Source organism: Setaria italica, chromosome V, assembly GCF_000263155.2.
Source record: "Setaria italica strain Yugu1 chromosome V, Setaria_italica_v2.0, whole genome shotgun sequence".
Classification (NCBI taxonomy): domain Eukaryota; kingdom Viridiplantae; phylum Streptophyta; class Magnoliopsida; order Poales; family Poaceae; genus Setaria; species Setaria italica.
The window spans coordinates 32,516,780-32,537,439 of record NC_028454.1 but is presented as its reverse complement, the minus strand read 5'-3'; the positions used below and the strand labels follow the sequence as shown (position 1 = coordinate 32,537,439).

Genomic DNA, 20,660 nt, shown 5'->3' with positions numbered 1-20,660 from the left:
TTTACGGGAGCTTCTACGTTTTTACCATCGCGAACAAAACAAAGCAACAGATTTGCCACTTTTGCTGACGTGGCACGCCACGTCCCCGCGACAGCGTGTGAAAGGGTTGCCAAAAGACCTGTGTGCCCTCGTCTTTCTCCTCCGTTAACCTCCCGCTAGTAGACCCGACGCCATCCATCTCCCCTTCCCCATCTCCACTTCTCCCCTAGGTCTCCCTCCTCCCTGCCTCCCCGACAAAAAACCTTAAGTAAGAGCGGCGGCGGCGGAGGTGGAGGCAGCGGCGGCCATCCATCTTCCCTTCCCCATCTCCCCCGTTCTCCATCTCCTCTTCTTCCTCCCTGCGCAGCGGGTCAACATCACCCGCTGCTCGTCCTTTCTTCCCCCATCCACCATGCGCAAGCCATGTCGCAGGTTGGAGCGTCGTCAAGTGTGAGGAGGCCAGTTGTAGATGCCCTTGTCGGTGAGGAGATGGGCTTACCTTTGATCCAGTGCCCTTTGTGCCGTTACCTTTGATCCAGTGCCCTTTGTGCCGTAGGGCACGGGTAGTTGAGCGGCGCACACAACAAGATTCGGTGAACTACGGTCGGATATACATAAAATGTCCAAGGAATGATAGATGGGTGAGTTTGATTTCGGTTTTTTGATTTCGGCATTTGCATTTGGTGTTGGATTGATTTTCTTGACTTGATGTTCAGATTGCAGATAAATGTGAGTACTACAGGTGGCAAAGGTTTTATTTCAAAGATTTGGTTGATGCCAAGGTGATTGAAGTGCTTCATTGGCAAGTTGATGACCAAGTTGATGAACAAGATGTTGAATCCATGGAGCGTGCAGAGAGGGCAGTTGCAAGTGTGAAGTTTGAGAAGGAAGCCATGGAGGCCAAGCTGGATAAAATGATGAATGCCTTGGTGCTGTTGACTGTGTTGCTTGTAGGATTTATGGGTGTTCTTGTTGGAAACATGTTGAAGTAATAGTAACATTTGTGGTCCACTTATGGTATATATGTTGTTGCTTCAACAATGTATTGTATCTTGGTGTAATGAATGAACCATCACTTTTATTTTTGGGATCACTGTGTTGATTGCTGAATTTCATTCATGGCCAACAAACATAGTTCATGGCAAACAGATATAGTTGACAGCCAAATAGTTCATGGCAAACAGATACATGAACCGCCAACATGCATACTTAATGGCAAACAGATATAGTTCATAGGCAACATGCATACTTAATGTCAACCAGACAAACTTCATTAGCAACAGAAATTGTTCATGAGCAAACACACAAAAGCATAATTCATGACCAAACAGATAGTTCATGGTCAAACACACAGACATTGTTCATCTCACAACAATTATAGGCCAGCACACAGGTTCATGGCCTAACAAACAAAAGTCACACACAGACAGTTTAAACTTTTTTAGGCGTCTTCTTGACTTTGGTCGCTAGCACCTTCCTTGGGGTCATCTTCTTTGCAACTTTTGGTGCTGCTGGTACCACCACTTCTAATGGTACAGGTTCAAAATTAGCTGCTTGTTCAGCAGGTGGGTCTGGTGGTGCCTCCATTTTAGTCTCCTGTACGATGTAATAGGCTCAATACACATATTATTGAAAATGTTTAGGGTGTAGCTGCAATACCAACCTCTTTGTCCTTGATGCTTCCAGATGTTGTTGTGTTTGAGCTGCAGCTTCAACTTGTTCCCTAGCTACTTTTCTAGCTGCTTTCCTTGCTGATGCTACTTCAATTGCTTCAGCTTCTTCCCTAGCTGCTGCAGCTCCTGTCCTTGGTGTCCTAGGTGGTGGAACTTGGTCTGGTTCAGCAGAAGTGCCATTCTTAGCCTTCTTCCTTCCTGGCTTCACTGCTGCTTTCTTGGTCCTCTTCCTGTAAAACAAGATCAGTAGTTAGTCATGGCAATATTAGAGCACAAATAAATAACTGGCTTAGCACATACCTTTTCTTAGTCCTAGTGAGCCCACAGTGCCTACTGCCCTTCCTGTGATCCTTTTCACCACAGGCTGCACATATGGATTGCCTAGTAGGCTTACCTGACCTCTCCAAGCAAGAGGGAATTCTGTTCTTCCTCTGCCTACCAATGCCTCTCTTCTTCCCTATAGGTGGCAACAGTTTGAAGTCCTTTGCAACTTCAGGCCATTGATTCCTATCTGTGATGTTAGGCCACCCAGCATCATATGCTTGTCTAAATCTTTGCACAGAATATGTCATGTCTATAAACTTTTCATAATCTGGTTGCCTCACAGTGGTTATAACAGCCAATGCATGGGGGCAAGGCTTACCAGTAACCTGCCATTCTCTGCATGTACAGCTCTGTTCATTTAGATAGACCACATGTCTTCTTACTTCCTCATCCTTGTATATCTCAGTCACCTCAGCTTGATGTGGAAGTCCTTTGGTGACTTTTAAGTGTCCTATCCCCTTTAAGGCAGCATTAAGTTGATGAATCACAGCAGGGAGAATAACTCCATTCAAAGCTCTTCCAATCCTCCTCCTCCTTTCTAACATGACCACACCTTTCTGTCTTATAGCATCTACCATACAGTGTAGTGGCAGATCCTTCAATTTCTTGATCCATGCATTCCAAGACTCAGCCAAATTGTTGAGGATGTGGTCACATTTGATGTTTGGAGAGAACTTGGATCTGGCCCACAAGAGATTATGGTGGTCTTCTAACCATCAGGGCTAGCTTCCAAGACTTTACTCATAAAATAATTGTGCTTGGCAGCTAAGTAAGCTCTTGCAGCAGGCCACATGTTTTCAGCATATACATTTCCTGTGAACTTCTTCTTCATGTCTTCTATCAAGTGTCTGAAACATTCCTTCTGTTCAGCCCATGGGAAAACATGCTTCACAGCAGATTCTAGGCCCTTACAAGCATCAGTACAAATAGTCATTCTTGGAAGTACCCCAATAGCCTTGCCTAACTGCTCCATGAACCAAATCCAATTTTCCTTGGTCTTTGAATAAAAAAACCAAAGGCCAAAGGGAACATCCAATTATGACCATCAAAAGCTAAGGCTGCAGGCATATGTCCATTCCACTGCCCATTCAAAGCTGTGGAGTCTATACTAATGTAAGGTCTGCACCCATACAAGAACCCATCTATACTACCTCTGAAAGCATAAAAAAATCTGTTGAAATGGTGCTTCTCTCCAACTTTGACAGTATCTATCTCAACTACACTACCAGGCTGCCTCAACTCAACTTCTGCCTTAAACCTATACAACCAATCAAATGAATCATCCCACTTACCAAATAATTTGTCAGCTGCTCTCTGCCTACCATACCAAACTGTCTGGTAGTTGATCTTAATCTTGTACTTGTCCTCCAATGCTTCCTTCACATCTGCAGCACCCATTCTAGGCTTCCTCTTGAGCAAAGGTATGGCCCTCTCAGCAACCCAAGCTTGATTGGCCATTTTTTCCAGAACTCTGCTTCTTGAAGCACACTTGTGAAGCCCATTGTTTATTTGGACCTGCAGGACATCAAGATTTGTTAGCTCAAGATCAAACAAATAGTAAAGTTAAGTTAGTAAAACATTACAACACATGTAAGTTAGTAAATGTACCCTGACACAACCATCAGCTTTTGTTCTAACTCTAATTACCCATGGACACCCTTTAGCCAAGCAATGCCCCCTGAATCTTTCTTTGTCTGACTTCTCAGTTCCCAGCTCAAACTCATTGATTATAGCATGCTGTCTCATTGTCAATCTGAAATCTACCATGTTAGGATAGATTGTGCCCACCCTCATGTCTGGGTTGTCCCTATCCCACTCAAGTATTGACTCTGAAGGTTCATTGTCATCAACATTAATTCCAGCCTCATGCATCTCTTCTTGTACATCAGGAGGAATGTCAGGGATAGCACCTTCTTCTTCTGCTGCTGCTTGTGCTGCTGCCTGAGCTGCTGCCTCATCTGCTGCTTTGAAGACCATTGCTCATAAACCATGTCCTCATCAGCCAAAACATAAGCTTCACCATCTTGTTGAGTCTCTGGCAATATTGTCAGTGTACCCCAATCAACAAATTCTGGTTGGGCTTCCTCTGGTTGGGCTTGCTCATGCTGTGCTGGAGATGTACAATTTTCACTTGCACCTTCATTTGTTACTCCAGAAGTGCCTACTCCAGAAGTGCCTACTGACCCTGCACAACTGTTAACATTCTGGTACCCTTCATTCCATCTGTTCACAACTTCTACCCTAACATTTGCTACTCAACATTCCATCTGTGCTTAATCATTGACTCAAAATGCTCATTTTTCCTAACCTTCCACTCAGCTTCACTGTCAACATCCACAGACCACACTGCAATTGTCTGACTAGATCCCTAGTATATCTTGCTAGCCATTTCAACAACAAAACTATCCAGATTATACCCACTGCATCTATCAAACCACAACACGTATTCTTGTTCATCAATTTCTACAATACCAGACTCCGCAAATGCCTTATACTTTTCAACCTTAACCACTATTCTAAATGCATTTCCAAGATCAATCCTGGTATAATAATGAAAATAACAAAATACGGAGTTAGAAACTTCCAACTCCTCTGAGGCAAACACTACACTCAATGAAGAGGGGATGGTTTGCGGCTTACCAGGGAGGAGGCTCCATTGTTGACCCGTTGCGCAGGGAGGAAGAAGAGGAGGTGGGGAACGGGGGAGATGGGGAAGGGGAGATGGATGGCCGCCGCTACCGCCGCCGCCGCTCTGACCTAGGGTTTTTCGTCAGGGAGGTAGGGAGGAGGGAGGCCTGGGGGAGAAGTGGAGATGGGGAAGAGGATGGCGTCGGGTCTGTTAGTTGGGGGGTTAACGGAGGCGAAACGCGAGAGCACACAAGTCTTTTGGCACCCCTTTCACACGCTGTCGCGGGGACGTGGCGTGCCACGTCAGCAAAAGTGGCAAATCTGTTGCTTCATTTCGTTCGCGGTGGCAAAAACGTAGAAGCTCCCGTAAAAGTGGTAAATGAAGGAGTGGCATTTGCAACGATGGCAAATATGTAAATATCCCATAGGGCGGGGTTTCATTCCGGGCCTTGGAGGTAGGGGTGAAACCGAACCGACACACGTTTGGTTCCGAATCAGCTAACCGAACATTAATTTTTATTGGGACCAAACCCCCGGAACGGGCCTCTGTTCCGGACTGTTCCGGTCGAATCGAACGAAACCTGCTCGATTGTCAAACTTCCAAGTTTTCCATGTACAGAAACAACTTTTAGAAAAGAGAGTCTCGCTTGTGTTAGCAGACACCATTTCTACTACAGTTGCGACATGGACAAGAAGCAAAGAACCCAAATATCTGTGAATAGAAAAACTTTCTTAACCTCACAACGAGAACTAGTAAATGACATGGACAGGGACCCAGATCTTGGAAAAAAAAAAGCTTCCTAACCGCTTAAGAGCAAGTACATTGGTGTCGTCTAATAGGTGGTCTCATGCATTGACACGTAATCTTAAGACGATTCAACAGGCAACCGGTACAATGGGTTGTCCTATAAGTTATCTAGTAGTGGTATATAATTCCTTAATTTGTGCATAAGAAAAATAAAATATTATAAATTGCATGGCAACAATAACTCGTACAATGGTTGTTAAGTTGTCTCGTAGTCCTACAATTTAGCTCATGAGGTCGTTGTTTCGCGAAGCAACGACCTCTTTCTCTCTCCTCCACATCATCAAAAATCCTACGTGGCACTGCATGAAACGAACTATGAGACAGCTGACGTGTAGCAATGTACTTGCCCTAAGGAAAACCAGAGAAAAAACTGTTGCTGATTACCTGCTCCTCACCGCACGTTTTAGCTGCCAAAAAGTCAAAACTCAGATGAGATCTGGCTCTACAAACCGGCAAATAGACATCTCTCAAAAGAAAACAAAAAACAGGGAAACAGAGAGGTCCAGGCTGGAGTTGCACGTTAATCTTGTCTCGTTAAACAAACAGCAACGCGCTGAGCTAATCAAATCCTCCGTCTCCTGCTCGTGGACAGCCTCGTCTCTTTCCTTCGTCTCCTCTCCCGCGCCCCCTTTGGGCAATTCCCCAACCCTAAGAAACCCTTGCCACCTCGAGGAGAGCCAGCCATGGGTGGCGAGATGCCCGACGCCGACGGGAAGCCCCGCGGGGCGGACTCGTCCTCCGCCTCCTACGGGTACCCGCCGTCGGCGCCGCCGCAGCCGCAGCACCAGCACCAGTACGGCACCTTCGGGACCCCGTCGGGTGGCTCCGGGGAGTTTCCGCAGCCTGCGGTCGGGTTCCCCCAACCCGCGCTGCCGCCAGGGATGCAGCAGTACCCGCAGCCGCCGCCTGCGTCGTACGCGGTCTACCCGCCTCCGCCGCAGCAGCCTTACTCGGCGGCCGCGCCGTACTACGCCCAGGGTTACCAGGCCGTGCAAGGTACGGGGGATCCTAGTCGCCTCTATGATTCGAATTCTGTGCTGCTTTTGGTTGATTCATTTGATTGGATCGATGAAGAGTTTAGTCACGTGTGGTTGGTTGATTAAATGCAATTGCCGTTGGAGAAATTAGGTCGGGGAAGCCTTGTTGGCTCTGCTCTATGCAGTGCTTATAATAATTTAGAAATTACTTAACTAGAATTAACCTCATATATGCATGGTATAATAAAGTATCCCCATGTAGATAATTTGTAATCGCCTATACTGACGTGGTCACATGGCAATATGGCATTACAATGCTCTAGAGCATGTAGATAATTTTTTTGGTTTAAGTTTACCGATGCAAGCTCAAAATTGGTTTAATTTTGGTGGTATCCTGCCCTGCTGCTTACCTGAATCTGCAGTTCTTCTGCATAGTTTTTTGCCATTTCTACTCCAAGTTGCAGGTTATTGGTGTTTCTCATGCCAAAATTAGTGATTGATAGAGATCTGTAGTTCATGGAGTTCGAGAGAATCTGAAGTTATATAATTTTTCTCATTGAAGTGTTCTGGAATGTTGGAAGTAAATGAGCAGGGAATTTGATGTGCTGGAACAAACAATTAGATGCAGGATAGTTGATTTTTGTTTGCAATGTAAGTTCAACTAAGGAATACATGAGTGTCTCTGTGACAAACTAATTCAACTCTACAAATAAATCTATATGTGGAAATGGTCCTTTAACAATGCGGCATGCTACTAACATGAGTAAGTCGATGATTCACGCTTATGATGTTCATCGACAGAAGATATAACATGAATACATAAACTGGGACTCTGACCTGACTTGGCTAGTTCGTGATTTGGTGTTCTGTAGGTTATATTCCTGTAGTTGAAGGGAGGCCTGTGAGAATGCGGCGTCTTCCATGTTGTGGCCTTGGCATGGGTTGGTTTCTGTAAGTTTATCTGAATATTTATCATCTCGCGTTTCATTTCTGAACTCATATTGAATTCTGAGGAACTGATGTACCGCTGTTTGGTAAAGGTTTATAATTGGATTCTTCCTTGCTGCCATTCCATGGTACGTTGGAGCTTTTGTTCTGATCTTCGTCCGAGTACATGATTACAGGGAGAAACCAGGATATGTTGCTTGCACTATTGCTGTAAGTCTTTTCTAGCAATGCATTGCTCAGCACTCTTATGTTCCCTTCAGCTATAATATTTTTTTTCCCTTGTGGATTGCTGGTCAAGAGCATGATCACTTGAGACTGAAGATGCAATATCAGTTTTTAACCTGCAGTTTTTCATGCACGAACCACAAAGACATCTAAATCCTGCTGGATCATTACGACGTTGAAATTTCACCCTATAAGGGTATAAGGGAAGGATATTAAAATAAATCGACTTACTGCAGCTTGAATAGTTGACTAATTATGCACCACCTTTATTTTTCCCAAAAAAATATTATGAAGGAAAAAATGTATTTCAAGTTAGCCTTTGATATCTCAGTAATAGGATGTAAGCATCTGTCAGTTCGACCAAGAACAATTCTATGAACTTTGCAACACAAATTTAGCTAGTGGCTGCATTAGTATGGTGAAAGCAGTTGTTAATACTTGATTCTGTAATGTTTGGTAGCTATGCTCGTGTTGTTCTGTTGCTTCAATTGCAAATGAACACACAAAGGTTGAGCTAACGCTGCCCCCAAACTTTCTGGTGCCATAAACAGGCCTCGCTTGCTGCAATTGCTGTGCTGCTTGGTGCCACGAAAGGAGCTGATGTGTGGTGAGAACGCCTTCGGTGGTCAGCGGTCTGCCTCAGTAAATGTTCATTGTTCGCCTACTTTGTTGAGTTGAGTTGTCTGGGTTGTACATGTATACATAGCAAGAATAGGGCGAACGAGTTGACTTCATCTCCCATTGTCTGACCTATAGCACATTTGTAAAATGAAGTGACGTCAATGTATTCTCATATTAATTAGTTTTGATGTAAAGTTGCGTTGATATCATTATGTTAATATTACCTGAACCCCTTGATCAAACTTTGTCATCTGACCTTGACAGTAATAAGCTTCGTCGTGTTACCGTCGTGGATTCTTGTACTCCTATTGCTTGTCTGCGTTGAGCTGCAGTACGGAGCGCAGCGTGAGGCGCTGCCGTGCGCCCGTGCCGTGCAAAGCAAACCGGTTTCCCCTGGAGCCGCTGTCCGTTCTATTGGATGGCTCACGGTGGAACAGTAGACAATCACAAGGCAAGACCCAAGGATCAGAATTTGATTAGCATCCGAATAGGAAAAAATTGGCGTACGTGTAATAACTTTCTGTAGTGTCACTAATCGTGTTTGCAATTTCTTTTTTTTTTTAAAAAAACTAATCGTCTTTGCAATAAAAAAAAGTGCTTGAGAAAAAAAACTAGTCACTTGCTGCAAAACTATATGGGCCTTGTCGAAAGAAGCGAAAGCCCAAACATAATTCCCGCGAAGAAGGCCGATAACGGAGCGAACAAGGGCCCATTAGGGTTTACAACCAAACTCGCCACCTATAAACACTCCTCTCACACCCACGGGCGCCGTCTTCGCCCGCCGCCGCCTCCCCTCGTCCTCCTCCTCGCCTCCGTAGGCTAGGGTTTCGACGAGCTCGCGGAAATGGTGGCATTCAGGGTGAGTCCTCGCCTGCTCCATCCCTCCGACGGCGGCAGTTCGAATTTCATCCGTGCGTTTGATTGATCTCCGCTTTCGCACGCGTGCAGTTCCATCAGTACCAGGTCGTGGGGCGCGCGCTGCCGACGCCCGGCGATGAGCACCCCAAGATCTACCGCATGAAGCTCTGGGCCACCAACGAGGTCCGCGCCAAGAGCAAGTTCTGGTAAGCCGTAATCTCCGCGCTTTCTGCAGATTTCTTTGTCGAAGGCTTTCGTTCATCTTCGATCTGAGTTGGCACCTAAACTCCGGCTGTTGCCCGTGTGCAGGTACTTCCTGAGGAAGCTCAAGAAGGTTAAGAAGAGCAACGGCCAGGTCCTCGCCATCAACGAGGTACGCCTGCTTCTGCGATATGCACGCCTTTTTTAGCACATCAGATTGCTCCATATGAACCTTGCTATCCTATCGCTGCTTGTTTAGCACCATGCTTCTAACAATTTGTGTATGGTCGCTATGTTCCGGACGCCCAACCATGTTTGTCTCCGGGAGTCACGGTCTCCAATATTAATATCGTTTTGATGTTAGTATGACCTTTAGTAAGCAATATATTATGAGTGGAAGTTTGTCTGGAGATTGTAGCTCAGCACTGCTGTTGATTTGATATAGCCTAGGATTGGCAAACTGATGACATAATTACATTGTACCGAGCTGTTGGTGTATGCCATTATGGTCGCAATTGTTTGATTTGTAGTTATATCACCAAATTTATTTTGTTTTGGGGTCTGTTTTCACCCACTATCAGCTAGTTGTGTATTGGGTATTTCTGAATGTTGCCTCTAATACAATGAACACGTTGCAATAATCAATCTAAGTATTGCCATGATCTCAGAAAATGAGCAGTCTTGTCTCCTTGTCACCTAAATATTGCTGTCTGCACTGTCAGATGTGTTAGCTGTATTTAAACTGCATTGGGAACCAACTAGGTATTGAGATTATCCCGGATGGCTGGCAGCTCCAGTGGGGTTATTGTCTGAGTGTTTGATTACACGTTAACATTATGTTTGTTATTTTGACCTTTTGAGCACTTTGCATAAATGATTGTTAGACAATGATCCACAAAATGGTGTTCTTTGTGTTGTAGCACTCACAAAGTTCTGTATGTTGTTTCAGATCTTTGAGCGTAACCCAACTACGATCAAGAACTATGGCATCTGGCTGCGCTACCAGAGCAGAACCGGCTACCACAACATGTACAAGGAGTACCGTGACACCACCCTGAACGGTGCAGTGGAGCAGATGTACAATGAGATGGCTTCTCGCCACCGTGTGAGGGCGCCCTGCATCCAGATCATCAAGACTGCCACGGTCCACTTCAAGCTGTGCAAGAGGGACAACACCAAGCAGTTCCACAACTCGAAGATCAAGTTCCCCCTCGTCTCCCGCAAGATCAGGCCCCCAACCAGGAAGCTGAAGACCACGTTCAAGGCGTCGAGGCCGAACTTGTTCATGTGATTCAGCTGTTCTTGTGCTGTGGTCAGTGTTTGGGAGCATAAGAGTCGTAAGTTCTATGTTTTAAGTTTTGACGTGCTTAAGACCTCAGAGGTTTGATGATTCATCTCGTTTTGAAACGTGCTTGGTGAACCATTTGAGTATCGTATTATGAGTAGTTGGCAGACTTAAGTGGTACTGGTGATCAGTGTGGAGGCCTTCTGTATTGTTTGCATGTCTTTTCTTTCTGTTGATCGTCGCCGCTGCGTTTGTGTTTGGAAGAATCAAGCATCCATGAGGCAGCCTTGGTGGCTCGGTGCACGCTGGCCTGGTAGCATGGGGCAAAAGTTGTTCCAGATTTCCCGTTTCCCTTGTTCAGCTACACACTTCTCCACGAAAAGAAAATGAAGCACACTTTCCCATTCCAAAATTCCAGCACGTGCTATTGCTGTGGGGAACTGCTGTTATGCAATCTCTATGGACATTCATGTATTCACACTGAGGTCAATTTTTTCATACACGTACACAGCAAAACAAGGCGAAAAAATAAATGGATAAACGAAAGGCTGGACCTGTTAAAAACATTAGGGTGCATAGCCTGGGCCTACAACACATACACAATCATGATTCATGCAGCTCAATATGCCCCTTGAAAGGATAGCCGATCCCTTAATGTATCGAAAATGGAGGCGGCAGCACTGTTCTGTGCAAGTGTAATCTTCAGGCGGCCAAATAGCTCGTCACTATCCTTAGCTTGTGAGGCTGCATCTGCAGCTTCCTTCGCCATACCCATCCGTGCATATGCCTACACAAAAGTAATCACAAGATCAAGTCGTTTTTCTGAGATTCTAAATCATACCAATGAAATCTTGGGTTCTATTTCAAGTGAAGTGAGAGACTACATGTGTTGGCTATTGGGGATCTTCTATTTCATCGTATCCTTTACCTGATCTATCATCTACTGCAATCGGTCAACATCAATGTTGCTAAACAGTATCTTATTCACTTAGGCACATTCGCCTTAGGTTTTTACATAGAGAAGGCAAGCAGAGCTTCATTTTCTTGCTATTAGCTACTCCCTCCGTCCCAAAATATAGCTAAGTTTAGGTTTGTCCTAAGTCAAACTTTATTTTGACTAATAATCTCTAAAAAAACTATTTCAAATGGTAAAAAACTACATGCTATGTTAGTTTGTTTCACAATGATTCTACTAACATCATTTTTACATTGACAGTCTTTCTAAATTTTTAAAAGTTAAAAATGGACTTAGGACAAACCTAAATGTAGGCATGTAGCTATATTCTGGGATGGAGTAAATGTTTGCTCTCCTCTCATTTTCTTTTAAGGTTGAAGCCAGATAAAAAATATGATGCAGGGAAATAAACACAGCAGCAGCTTCTTAAATAAAGTTTATATGCATTCTCTGTAGATAACTTGCAAACTAAAATATACCTCAGATCTTTCACGAGGATCCGTTAGCTTTGGAATATATTTGAGAGCTTCAGTTTTTTGACCAGCGTCAATGCATGCTTCCACGAAAGGTTTGTAGCCTGTAAGTTGAAAGTAGAGACTTTACTACACGACATTATCAATTTACCAAATTCAAAAAAGGCATAGACAACGTGAGGCAAAGCATTATTATAGGGAAGCAATTTTCTTAAGTTTGAATTTAGCCAATGAAGATAACCCAATGCTGAGAACTGAGAAGTTAATGTTTACATCATTGCTACATGGTTCAAATCAGGCTTTAACTTTTAAACAGAACAAAATAAAAAAATCTAGTTGGCATAAAAGTGCTACTTTGCAAGAACGAATCTTTTGTGTAGGGTAATGATGAACTTGCTCACACCCATAGAAGTATGAATTTAAATATCAATTCAATTAAAGCTCAACTTTCATGAAACAAAGTCATATGTACAAACTCACCTCCTGGTGGTCTTCTCTCTCTTGAAAACTTTTCCAAAGCATCCCAGTTTCCAACTGTAGCTAAAGCACATGTTTTAAGCCAGTACCACCTCTTATCAGGAACCTGTGCAGAAACAGGACCGTCAGAAAGACTAAACTACAAATTAATGGAACAGGTCCATATGTTTCCAGGTCATCTGAATACCTTGAATTCTGACTTCACTTTGAGTGCAGCTCGCTCATTTCCCATTGCAATACAGGTTTTGATTGTATCACTAACACTAGAACCCATAAATATCGCCTGCTTTGTGGAAACTTCCAGTTCATGCTGTGATCTGGAATGAAAAGAAGTAAACAGAGTGACTAAGACATAACTATTAAGCAGGAGTCTGCACATGGTTTCACCCTAGATCTACAGCAAGGAGTTCAGTAAATCACAGCCACATCTCTCCAAATTTTCATGATGAAGTTCAATCTATATGGATCTAGCACCTTGCCTTATTCACCAAGAAAACAATGAAGAAAACGGTCTTAATAGAATACTAAGCATTAGCCAGTTGCAGGTTACTCAAAGACCAATTTTTATGCATGAAGTTGCATATGACTAAGGCTTGTGAGCTGACAAGTGACAGAATAGCCTGAAGAACGGAGGAAATATATGTTTCATGCTGATTAGATTGATAAGCAAAATATCAAATAAGCTTTGAGACATGCAATACCCCCACAGTTTTAATTTGCATCACATGATTTAGATTTCTTATTTAAGCCATTAACCTTGCTAAAAACCAAATTGTTGTAAATTCTTCATCATTTGAAGCCCAGGAAAGAAGCAGTATATTCTCACATGACAAATTCAATGTCACGTCACATCCTCAAATACCTTAGCAATTTAGCATGCTCTTCAGAAGCTTTGGATTCAAAAACATGTTCCTTTGTCTCAGCAAAAAGTCTATGGGCCTGCTCAATTGGCCTCACTTGCTGGAGATGAGATCCCTTGCTTGCCATGGGATTCTTTTCCAATTCACTCGATTCCTTCAACATAAGAAAGGCGGCATCCTGCAATTGTTCTCAATAGCTTAGGCAATTGAAATGCAAAAGTAAATTTAACGTAGTAAATCCCGCACTTATGATGTATTAAATTTATCTGGATGATAGAATTAACAGCTAGAGTGTACAATAAAAAGGCAGAATAGCATACTACCGATTTGCAAATAATTTGGACGGCATTCATGTGTTAAAGAATCAGATAAAAGAACTGGCAGATTACTGTATATGCAACCTACTTGAAGTCTCCCAGTCGATAAAAAGAAGTCTTTCAAATCTTCATGCTTCGAATGTCTGCAAGCAAACTAGAGATACTGAACTGCATGGAAACAGATGTATACAGTTGAAGTAGCAACAGTAAACAGGAAAAATGCATCACCTTGCATATGCTATAAACAAATCTCTAGCCACAGGCCTCGCATTAATTACACCGAAAAAATCCAAATGAGCTTTCTGTAAAATGTATAGTCATCACAGAACATTAACACTAATACAACACTTGATAGGGAGCACTTTCAGTTATGCTTCCCAAAGTTTAGTTTCACAAGGATAAAACTTACAAATTAGCAATTATTCATACTTGATGTTGGATCCTTGAAAAAATTACTAACAGCTGTATCTTAACCGGAAATATTAATCTTTTAAAGAGGATTGAGGAATTTACCTTCTCTATAGCTACCTTCTGCCAGATATGGAATAGCACAAGGTACACAAGATCAGTATCACCGCTTTCAATTGCCTTTGATAATGCTTTGTCTTGTTCATCAATGCTTAGCAACAAAGGAATCTGTGAAGGTGAAACCACTCAGATGATTTTAAATGCACATCCTTTCCTACTAGATATGCAGTAACTCTTTCCCTTTTTTTTGTTATTTAAGCATGCTAGATTTCCTGTAATTACTAAAGATATAGCATATCCTGCAGAGTCATGGCCTATTAGCATCTACGAAAATACAAAACCAGCTAAAGCTATCACAGGCTCAGAAGCCAGAAAATCTCACTCAGATAGAAGGCAAGCATATCATCAACCTAATTGAGTATAAGAATTTCTACAAAAGGTTCTCATATATCAGAACTATTAGTTCAATTTCCACATCCTAATCAGGTTACCACTTCCTTCTGCAAACCAGAAAGACACTTCGCAGTTTATCTAGACAATTTCATTTATGATGTACCCAAAAATACCTCAACACCTATATAATTAGGACATAATTATGACAAAACCATATTCTTCACTTAGTTTCTTTTCATTTTCGTTTACTGGGGAATATCATATTTATGCCCCACTCCTCAATCAATCAGTTGCATCATATCTACCTGAGTCACCAGCACAAAAGAAAACTTGCCTGCTTTGAGGATTGTGACTCATGATCAACGAGCATTGCAGCCAACCTCCGCCGGGCACAGTTATCGGCATGAGCTGCCACTGCAGCATATGATATCCCTTTACATAACCTGAGCTGCAATAGAAAGAACATGCAATGATGTAAAACAAGGAGACATAACTGAAGACCTGCAGTAGCGTATGCATTTACCAGGTAAAAGTATCAAGGTGTAAGCCTGAATATAGTAAACACAAACCTTATCAAGCAAGCCCTCAAGAAGGACTGTATCTGGAAGAGATGCTGATGCCGTAATCTTTTCACATGCCCAATGCATTATCACAACCTCCTATAAAAGGTTTGAGGTGTAAATCCAAATGATATTACTTTAAAAATAACAACTAGGAGTAAATGATTTAATTTATCTGAAAGTAATTTTGTTGCACATGAAAAGTAATTTAGAACAAGGTTATGTAATGCTTGGAACCTAACAGTGGGCAACTTGTGCTTCTGAGTTTATTGTGGAAGGCAAAGGCACAGTGCTTGCCCGCAATAAAGCAATTTTTCCAGATAACAAAACATAAAGAGAAGAAATAGGGGGTTACCGGATTCAGGTTAAGGTACTCAGAAATGCGAAGTGCCAAAAGGTGCTGATTAGCATTAATGAGACGTCCAATGAGCACTGGTGCGGTAAGCAACTAAAGAAAACAACAGAAAAGATGACTGTATTAAGACATAAAAGGTATCAATGGTAATATAAGGTTCATTAAAGAATGGAGTGTATCACAAACCTTGTACTGCTGAATGGTCAGTGGCATCCCAATCTCAGGATCACGAACAGCATTTAGAACTCGCAACATTTTACACATTTCTTGAAAGCGTTCATGTGGAAAACGACTGCCAAAGCCAACTGGGTATCAATGCCAAGTTCAAATATCAGAAATAAAGTATTCTATGCAGAGGAATAGCACTACTCAAAAAATATTACGAGTAAAAGTAATGACCAAAGATACTGTTTGGTTTAATTTGAAAGTTTGGTGAAATAAATAAATTGGACTATAAAACTACAATGTTGCAAGATGCAGTACCAGAGTAGCAGTAGTGTATAAAGTAAAGTCGTACTTAGAAGACATGGCATGCAGTATAACAGCAATTGTTGTTAACCAGGAAGCATATGGTCGACTGATCAACAAAGATGGGGTCAGAAACAGCCACATTATCTACGATCTATTTGAGCTAATTTGTTCAATTAGTCACACAATCTGAACGAATAAGCAAGCTACCAGGTAGGCAATAAGAAAAACAAAATTGGTAAGTGGATAAGCATATATTGTGGAGGAAAAAGCAATCGGTATCCCTGACACACAAAGTTTTTCCCCACATTAGCAAAAGTCGAGTACTCAGCTATCTTCTCATATGAATATCCAGCTTTTTTACACCTCAACTAATGTTGCAATTCTGTTCAAGAAAAGAAATCTATCTAGCATCACTTGCTTTGTCTGCGCCTATTCAGGGCCTAGCCCAAGTTCCCACTGTCTGAAATTGGGAATCTCATCTGGGAGTCTTGTAAGGAATAAATTGCATAATTTTGGTAAGTGGTAGCTCACATGACTTCAATGATAAGTAGGAGCTTGAATTCACAAAATTGCTTACATAACACTTTTACTCCAGTTATGAAGCTAAGCTGTTTACTGTAGTTCCACAATTAGCCAATTCTTGGGCTTAAAAGAAGCTTTCGGGCTTAACCTTGACCTTTGCTGAACTAAATTATACTAAAAAAAAAATCAAACATTGGAGAACAAGCTTTAACATAACTATCACTTTTCAACTGGTACACCGTGACCTAATCCAGTGATCCCATCCATTCATACAAACTTGGAGAGTACAGACACTAGTTATCTGTTGCATGGGTATTATTCTACATGCTACCATAACAATAGACATTGAAAGAAATAGTAGTGCTATACTTTATATAAAACCACTTGAAATTTAAATTGTGTACTAATCAAGGATACAACTTATTCTCCAATCGTTGCAAAAAAAAAAAACTTATTCTCCAATCAACAGCTTAAGATTAGTAAAGGTATAAAAGAAAAAAACAAACAAACATGATTACTTACAAATAAGCAAAAAAAAACAGTAGTAATAGAGTGCACAAATATATCATCCTAAAAGCAGAAAAATCAACCTGCAGAAAGCTAGGCCATAAGTAGCAGCTCTTAGCAATGTGCGTTGGCGTGAAACATCAAACTCATGGCCAGCAGCATCAATGCAAGCCTCAATTGCCTCAGGCAATGAAGATGATATTAGCTGATAGTTGTCATAAGCCTGCAAGTGTGGATTATTGTTAATGTCCCATTTCTGGTTTTCAAGAGATGAGATAAGTGGTACTTGTCTACTTTAGATGTTAATAAACTTTGATATAATTTGCATGTAGCATGTGTGGAGAGCCATAATATGAAGCATAAGAAAACATGTCAAGATGTACCACACACACACACACACACACACTAACTTGTGCGGCAAAACTCTGATACTACAGACCCAACCAGCAAAATAGATTAGAAATTTAGAATATAAGAGCACATCTTTAGTGCATCAATAGACCACACTTGGAACACACACCTCCTTTCTTGGCGACCTTGTCATATACTACTAAGGGCTGCACATACTGTGGTCTACCACAGAAAACCAACTTCAATGATATAAGTTGAGAGAACTGAACAATGAATAGATAAGAACTCTTTATCTTGACAATGGTTCATTGGCAGTTTAGTTAAGAAAGGAGTCATTTCCCAATTTGTTTAACAGTTTATGTGGGAGCTGCCCTCAAGGCCACCCAGTTGGCAATCCATATTTTTGTGCGAATACAAAGCGGTTTCTTGCAGTTTATTCTGTCATCTTGTGTGGGGGACTGGGAGGTGGAAGAGGGGAGAACAAAATGGTCAGACAGAACATTGTCTTCATAATAAAAATTAGCAACACAGGCCTTTCCCAACTTCTTGTCCATGCATGTAAAACAACTTAGCCTTGGATCTCAATCTAGCTCATACAACATGTATTTAGTGGATAAAACAGTAGTATGCCAAAGGTCCTGATCACTAAGCTAGCAACTGGTGTATAACTGAATACTAGTACTACAAGATAAACAAGCTACAACAATAAAATGATGTTTAACTTCATTCAGAATTTATCCACATGTGAAACGGAGCTACAAAAGTCCCATGGATTATTAACAGTACCTTAGCACTTTGCCTGTCATAGTGATCTCGAGCATCATACAATAATGCTGCTGGGGACATGCTTCCAATGCCGAAAATTAATGTAGTACTGTCCGGGACTCGATGTAGAAATTCCATACTTGAGTTTGAGAGGATTCTTACACCATCGCACTCAGGAATGAGTTTTATGGGTTCATCATAATTATACTGCACAGGATCTCCATTTGGACCGACCATCAAAAGCACTTCAGGCCAGTAGAGGAGTACACTGTCCAGTCCACACCAAGCTATTTGTTCCGGTGGCAACGCTGACTATGGGATAACCAAAAGAAAAGAAAAAAATAAGTTAACTAATGAACAGTTTATTAAAATAACATGCGCAACAGAACATAAAATGGCACAAGCATTCATACCTAGAGCACTATTTCATAACCCTTTCTCTATTGCTTAAAATACACAAATCAAGTTCCAAATGCAAAGCTAGGACAAAAAAGAAATAAACTTTAAAAGGAGAATTTTAGTTCCAGATACAGCTGTATTTTTCTGTTGTTAGGCTGCTGTTAGGTCCTAGGTGTGAGCCTAGTACTGAACAACTATGGAACTATTTATCATTGAAAACCTATGGCACTATTCATCATAGACACCTTCTGAAGCAGAGGTCGAGGAAGGCAACAGAAATTTAAGTGCTTCCAATATTTGCGATTAAACAAACTGTTGAACATAGACACAGCTATCTGCTTACTGTCCATTGGTGACCCTTCAATAAGAGATATACACTGTTGCTTCTCAGACACAGGATAGCAGAACATAAACTAGCAAAGAAAAGTTTAACATATTAAGTGCGATTCTTATGCAGTGCATCAGCTAAAACCTCCCTATCTATTCAGTCAGCCACAGTCCAAACTCCAAACTGGTCTAAATATCTTGATGAACTATCTGTTTTTAAAGCTATATCTGCCACATTAATGATTGGAGCCCAGCAAAAGCAAAGAATGTAAGCTTGGACAAGCAGTCAGCAGAGCTATAAAACTCACATCGCACTCATACTCGAATATGATCCTGGAGAAATCAGTGGGGATTACGAGCAGGCGCCCATCATGTGCAAATGCTGCAAGAAGCTTTCCGTTGGGTGACACTGCCATCTTCTGCACGGGTCCAATTTCCAGCTCCTCCCCGAGCACCTGCACGCCATCCTCATCTACCGCGACCACCCGGTCGCCAACCGCAAGCAGCACCTCTGGGCTCCCTGACATGACAAATTGCGGTTCCACCACGGCCATGCACAGAACATGCTCCTCATCACCGACGCCTGGGTCGGCGAGGTCACGGGGGTGTGGGTCGTCGGCCTCTATGTCCGTGGCGACCACGACGCGGTTGTCCTCTGTGAGGATGGCTACACCGCCGCCCCAGAATACAGCGTCAGCGACGCCTCCAGAGGCCGGAGGTAGTAGGGGCATGGGGCTGGAGCTAGGGCTGGGCTGTAGATCGGGGAGGCGGAAGCGGAGGAGAGAGCCATCTGAGATGAGGCCGAGGAGGCTGAGGGAGCTGGAGAAGGCGAGCGAGTGGAGGCGGGGAAGCATGGGCGGCCAGGGCGCAGAGGCGATGGGGTGGCCCGAGGAGGAGAAGAGGAGGAGGCGGCGGCGGGAGGGCTCGGAGTGGAGCTGCACGATCTTAGAGTCGTCGCGGACGGCGGCGATCGGGCCCCCGAAGGGCGCGGCGGCGACGATGTGGGTGGAGAGGTCGAGTCGCCCGATCACGGGACCGCCGACGCCGGAGGAGGAGGAGGTGGAGGTGGGTGCCGGGGCGGACCAGGGGAGAGGGGAGTAGAGCGTGAGGCGGCGGTAGAAGCGGTCGGAGAGGAGGTCCCACTCCGCCGCGACGGAGACGGAGGAGGACATCGCCGGTATAAGCGGGTGGGGTTGGTCGCCGCCGGCGAGGCGAGGCGGGAGCGCGGCCGGATCGCGCGCGAGCGGCCGGGCTTGGGGAAGAAGATGGACTGTGTGAGGATCCAGTTACGACGGGTTGGCCGCTGACGTGTGGGACCGGGCGTCGGCGAGCCAAGCCCAGCAAGCGCGGGCTGCCGGGCTGGCAGCTGGCTGGGCTCGGTCGGGGGTTCGCGCGCGTTACGGTCCAGGTGGGCCTGGCACACGGCAAGTTTGCTGGCCCGCGCGACCGGCAGGCTACGAGTGTTTGGTTGGGCTCCAAAATTTGCCCACTTCAGTTATAAACTTTGGCATTGTTTAGTTGAAAGTTAAAAAATTTTTAGCTATCACATCTTGACATCCAATCCAATACTATTCGAAATTGTGGCAGAAAAATTGTCATGCCCACATTTTTTAACGATACAGTACAGATGCAGACACTCATATACACACGCACCCACACTCGCTCCTACGAACACACGTAAGCAACCCTACCTTTATGAGCACCTCCGAAAGACCGAACATGCCAAACGTACTTTAGAGTGCGGCACATATTGTACGTGTTGATGTTTTGTACCGCTGACTGTACGCTGCGCTCTCCTCACTTCCGATGGCTAGCACACAAGAGTCAAGGAATTATACTGGTTCGGGAAAGTCCATACGTCCAGTTTCGGCAGAAGTCATGTTCCTTGGATTGAGTACACTGGGCTTACAATGGGGTGCTTGAAAGCAAGAGT

The 20,660-nt window shown here is 43.3% G+C and overlaps 3 protein-coding genes across 3 annotated transcripts; 2 read left to right on the top strand and 1 right to left on the bottom strand.

The window, feature by feature from the left end:
• Positions 1-5,961: 5,961 nt before the first annotated feature.
• LOC101785266 (60S ribosomal protein L18a-like protein) lies at positions 5,962-8,453 on the top strand. The gene is made up of 4 exons (XM_004969412.2): positions 5,962-6,408; positions 7,262-7,340; positions 7,430-7,547; positions 8,114-8,453. Exons 1-4 carry the CDS (start codon positions 6,096-6,098, stop codon positions 8,171-8,173), a joined length of 570 nt encoding a protein of 189 aa, XP_004969469.1. The 5' UTR covers positions 5,962-6,095; the 3' UTR covers positions 8,174-8,453.
• Positions 8,454-8,892: 439 nt separating this feature from the next.
• Positions 8,893-10,749, top strand: LOC101784873 (60S ribosomal protein L18a). The gene is made up of 4 exons (XM_004969411.4): positions 8,893-9,042; positions 9,132-9,247; positions 9,351-9,414; positions 10,192-10,749. The coding sequence occupies exons 1-4, from the start codon at positions 9,028-9,030 to the stop codon at positions 10,531-10,533; spliced, it is 537 nt and encodes a 178-aa protein (XP_004969468.1). The 5' UTR covers positions 8,893-9,027; the 3' UTR covers positions 10,534-10,749.
• A 161-nt stretch (positions 10,750-10,910) lies between these two features.
• Positions 10,911-19,994, bottom strand: LOC101784475 (protein VACUOLELESS1). Its single transcript, XM_004969410.3, has 15 exons — positions 19,036-19,994; positions 18,023-18,313; positions 16,969-17,108; positions 15,572-15,677; positions 15,386-15,478; positions 15,040-15,129; positions 14,805-14,918; positions 14,123-14,245; positions 13,838-13,911; positions 13,698-13,752; positions 13,295-13,470; positions 12,620-12,749; positions 12,436-12,538; positions 11,962-12,059; positions 10,911-11,314 (listed from the first exon to the last, which is right to left on the bottom strand). The coding sequence occupies exons 1-15, from the start codon at positions 19,897-19,899 to the stop codon at positions 11,147-11,149; spliced, it is 2,625 nt and encodes an 874-aa protein (XP_004969467.1). The 5' UTR covers positions 19,900-19,994; the 3' UTR covers positions 10,911-11,146.
• Positions 19,995-20,660: the final 666 nt, after the last annotated feature.

Coding starts and splice junctions, on each gene's coding strand:
- LOC101785266 (XM_004969412.2), top strand. CDS start 6,096: ATGGGTGGCGAGATGCCCGACGCCGACGGGAAGCCCCGCGGGGCGGAC. Junction 7,341..7,429: donor CTTGGCATGGGTTGGTTTCT/GTAAGTTTATCT, acceptor TGTTTGGTAAAG/GTTTATAATTGGATTCTTCC. Junction 7,548..8,113: donor ATGTTGCTTGCACTATTGCT/GTAAGTCTTTTC, acceptor TGCCATAAACAG/GCCTCGCTTGCTGCAATTGC.
- LOC101784873 (XM_004969411.4), top strand. Junction 9,248..9,350: donor CGCGCCAAGAGCAAGTTCTG/GTAAGCCGTAAT, acceptor GCCCGTGTGCAG/GTACTTCCTGAGGAAGCTCA. Junction 9,415..10,191: donor AGGTCCTCGCCATCAACGAG/GTACGCCTGCTT, acceptor ATGTTGTTTCAG/ATCTTTGAGCGTAACCCAAC.
- LOC101784475 (XM_004969410.3), bottom strand. CDS start 19,899: ATGTCCTCCTCCGTCTCCGTCGCGGCGGAGTGGGACCTCCTCTCCGAC. Junction 15,678..16,968: donor TATGGCCTAGCTTTCTGCAG/GTTGATTTTTCT, acceptor TGGCTTTGGCAG/TCGTTTTCCACATGAACGCT. Junction 13,471..13,697: donor TATCGACTGGGAGACTTCAA/GTAGGTTGCATA, acceptor GAACAATTGCAG/GATGCCGCCTTTCTTATGTT.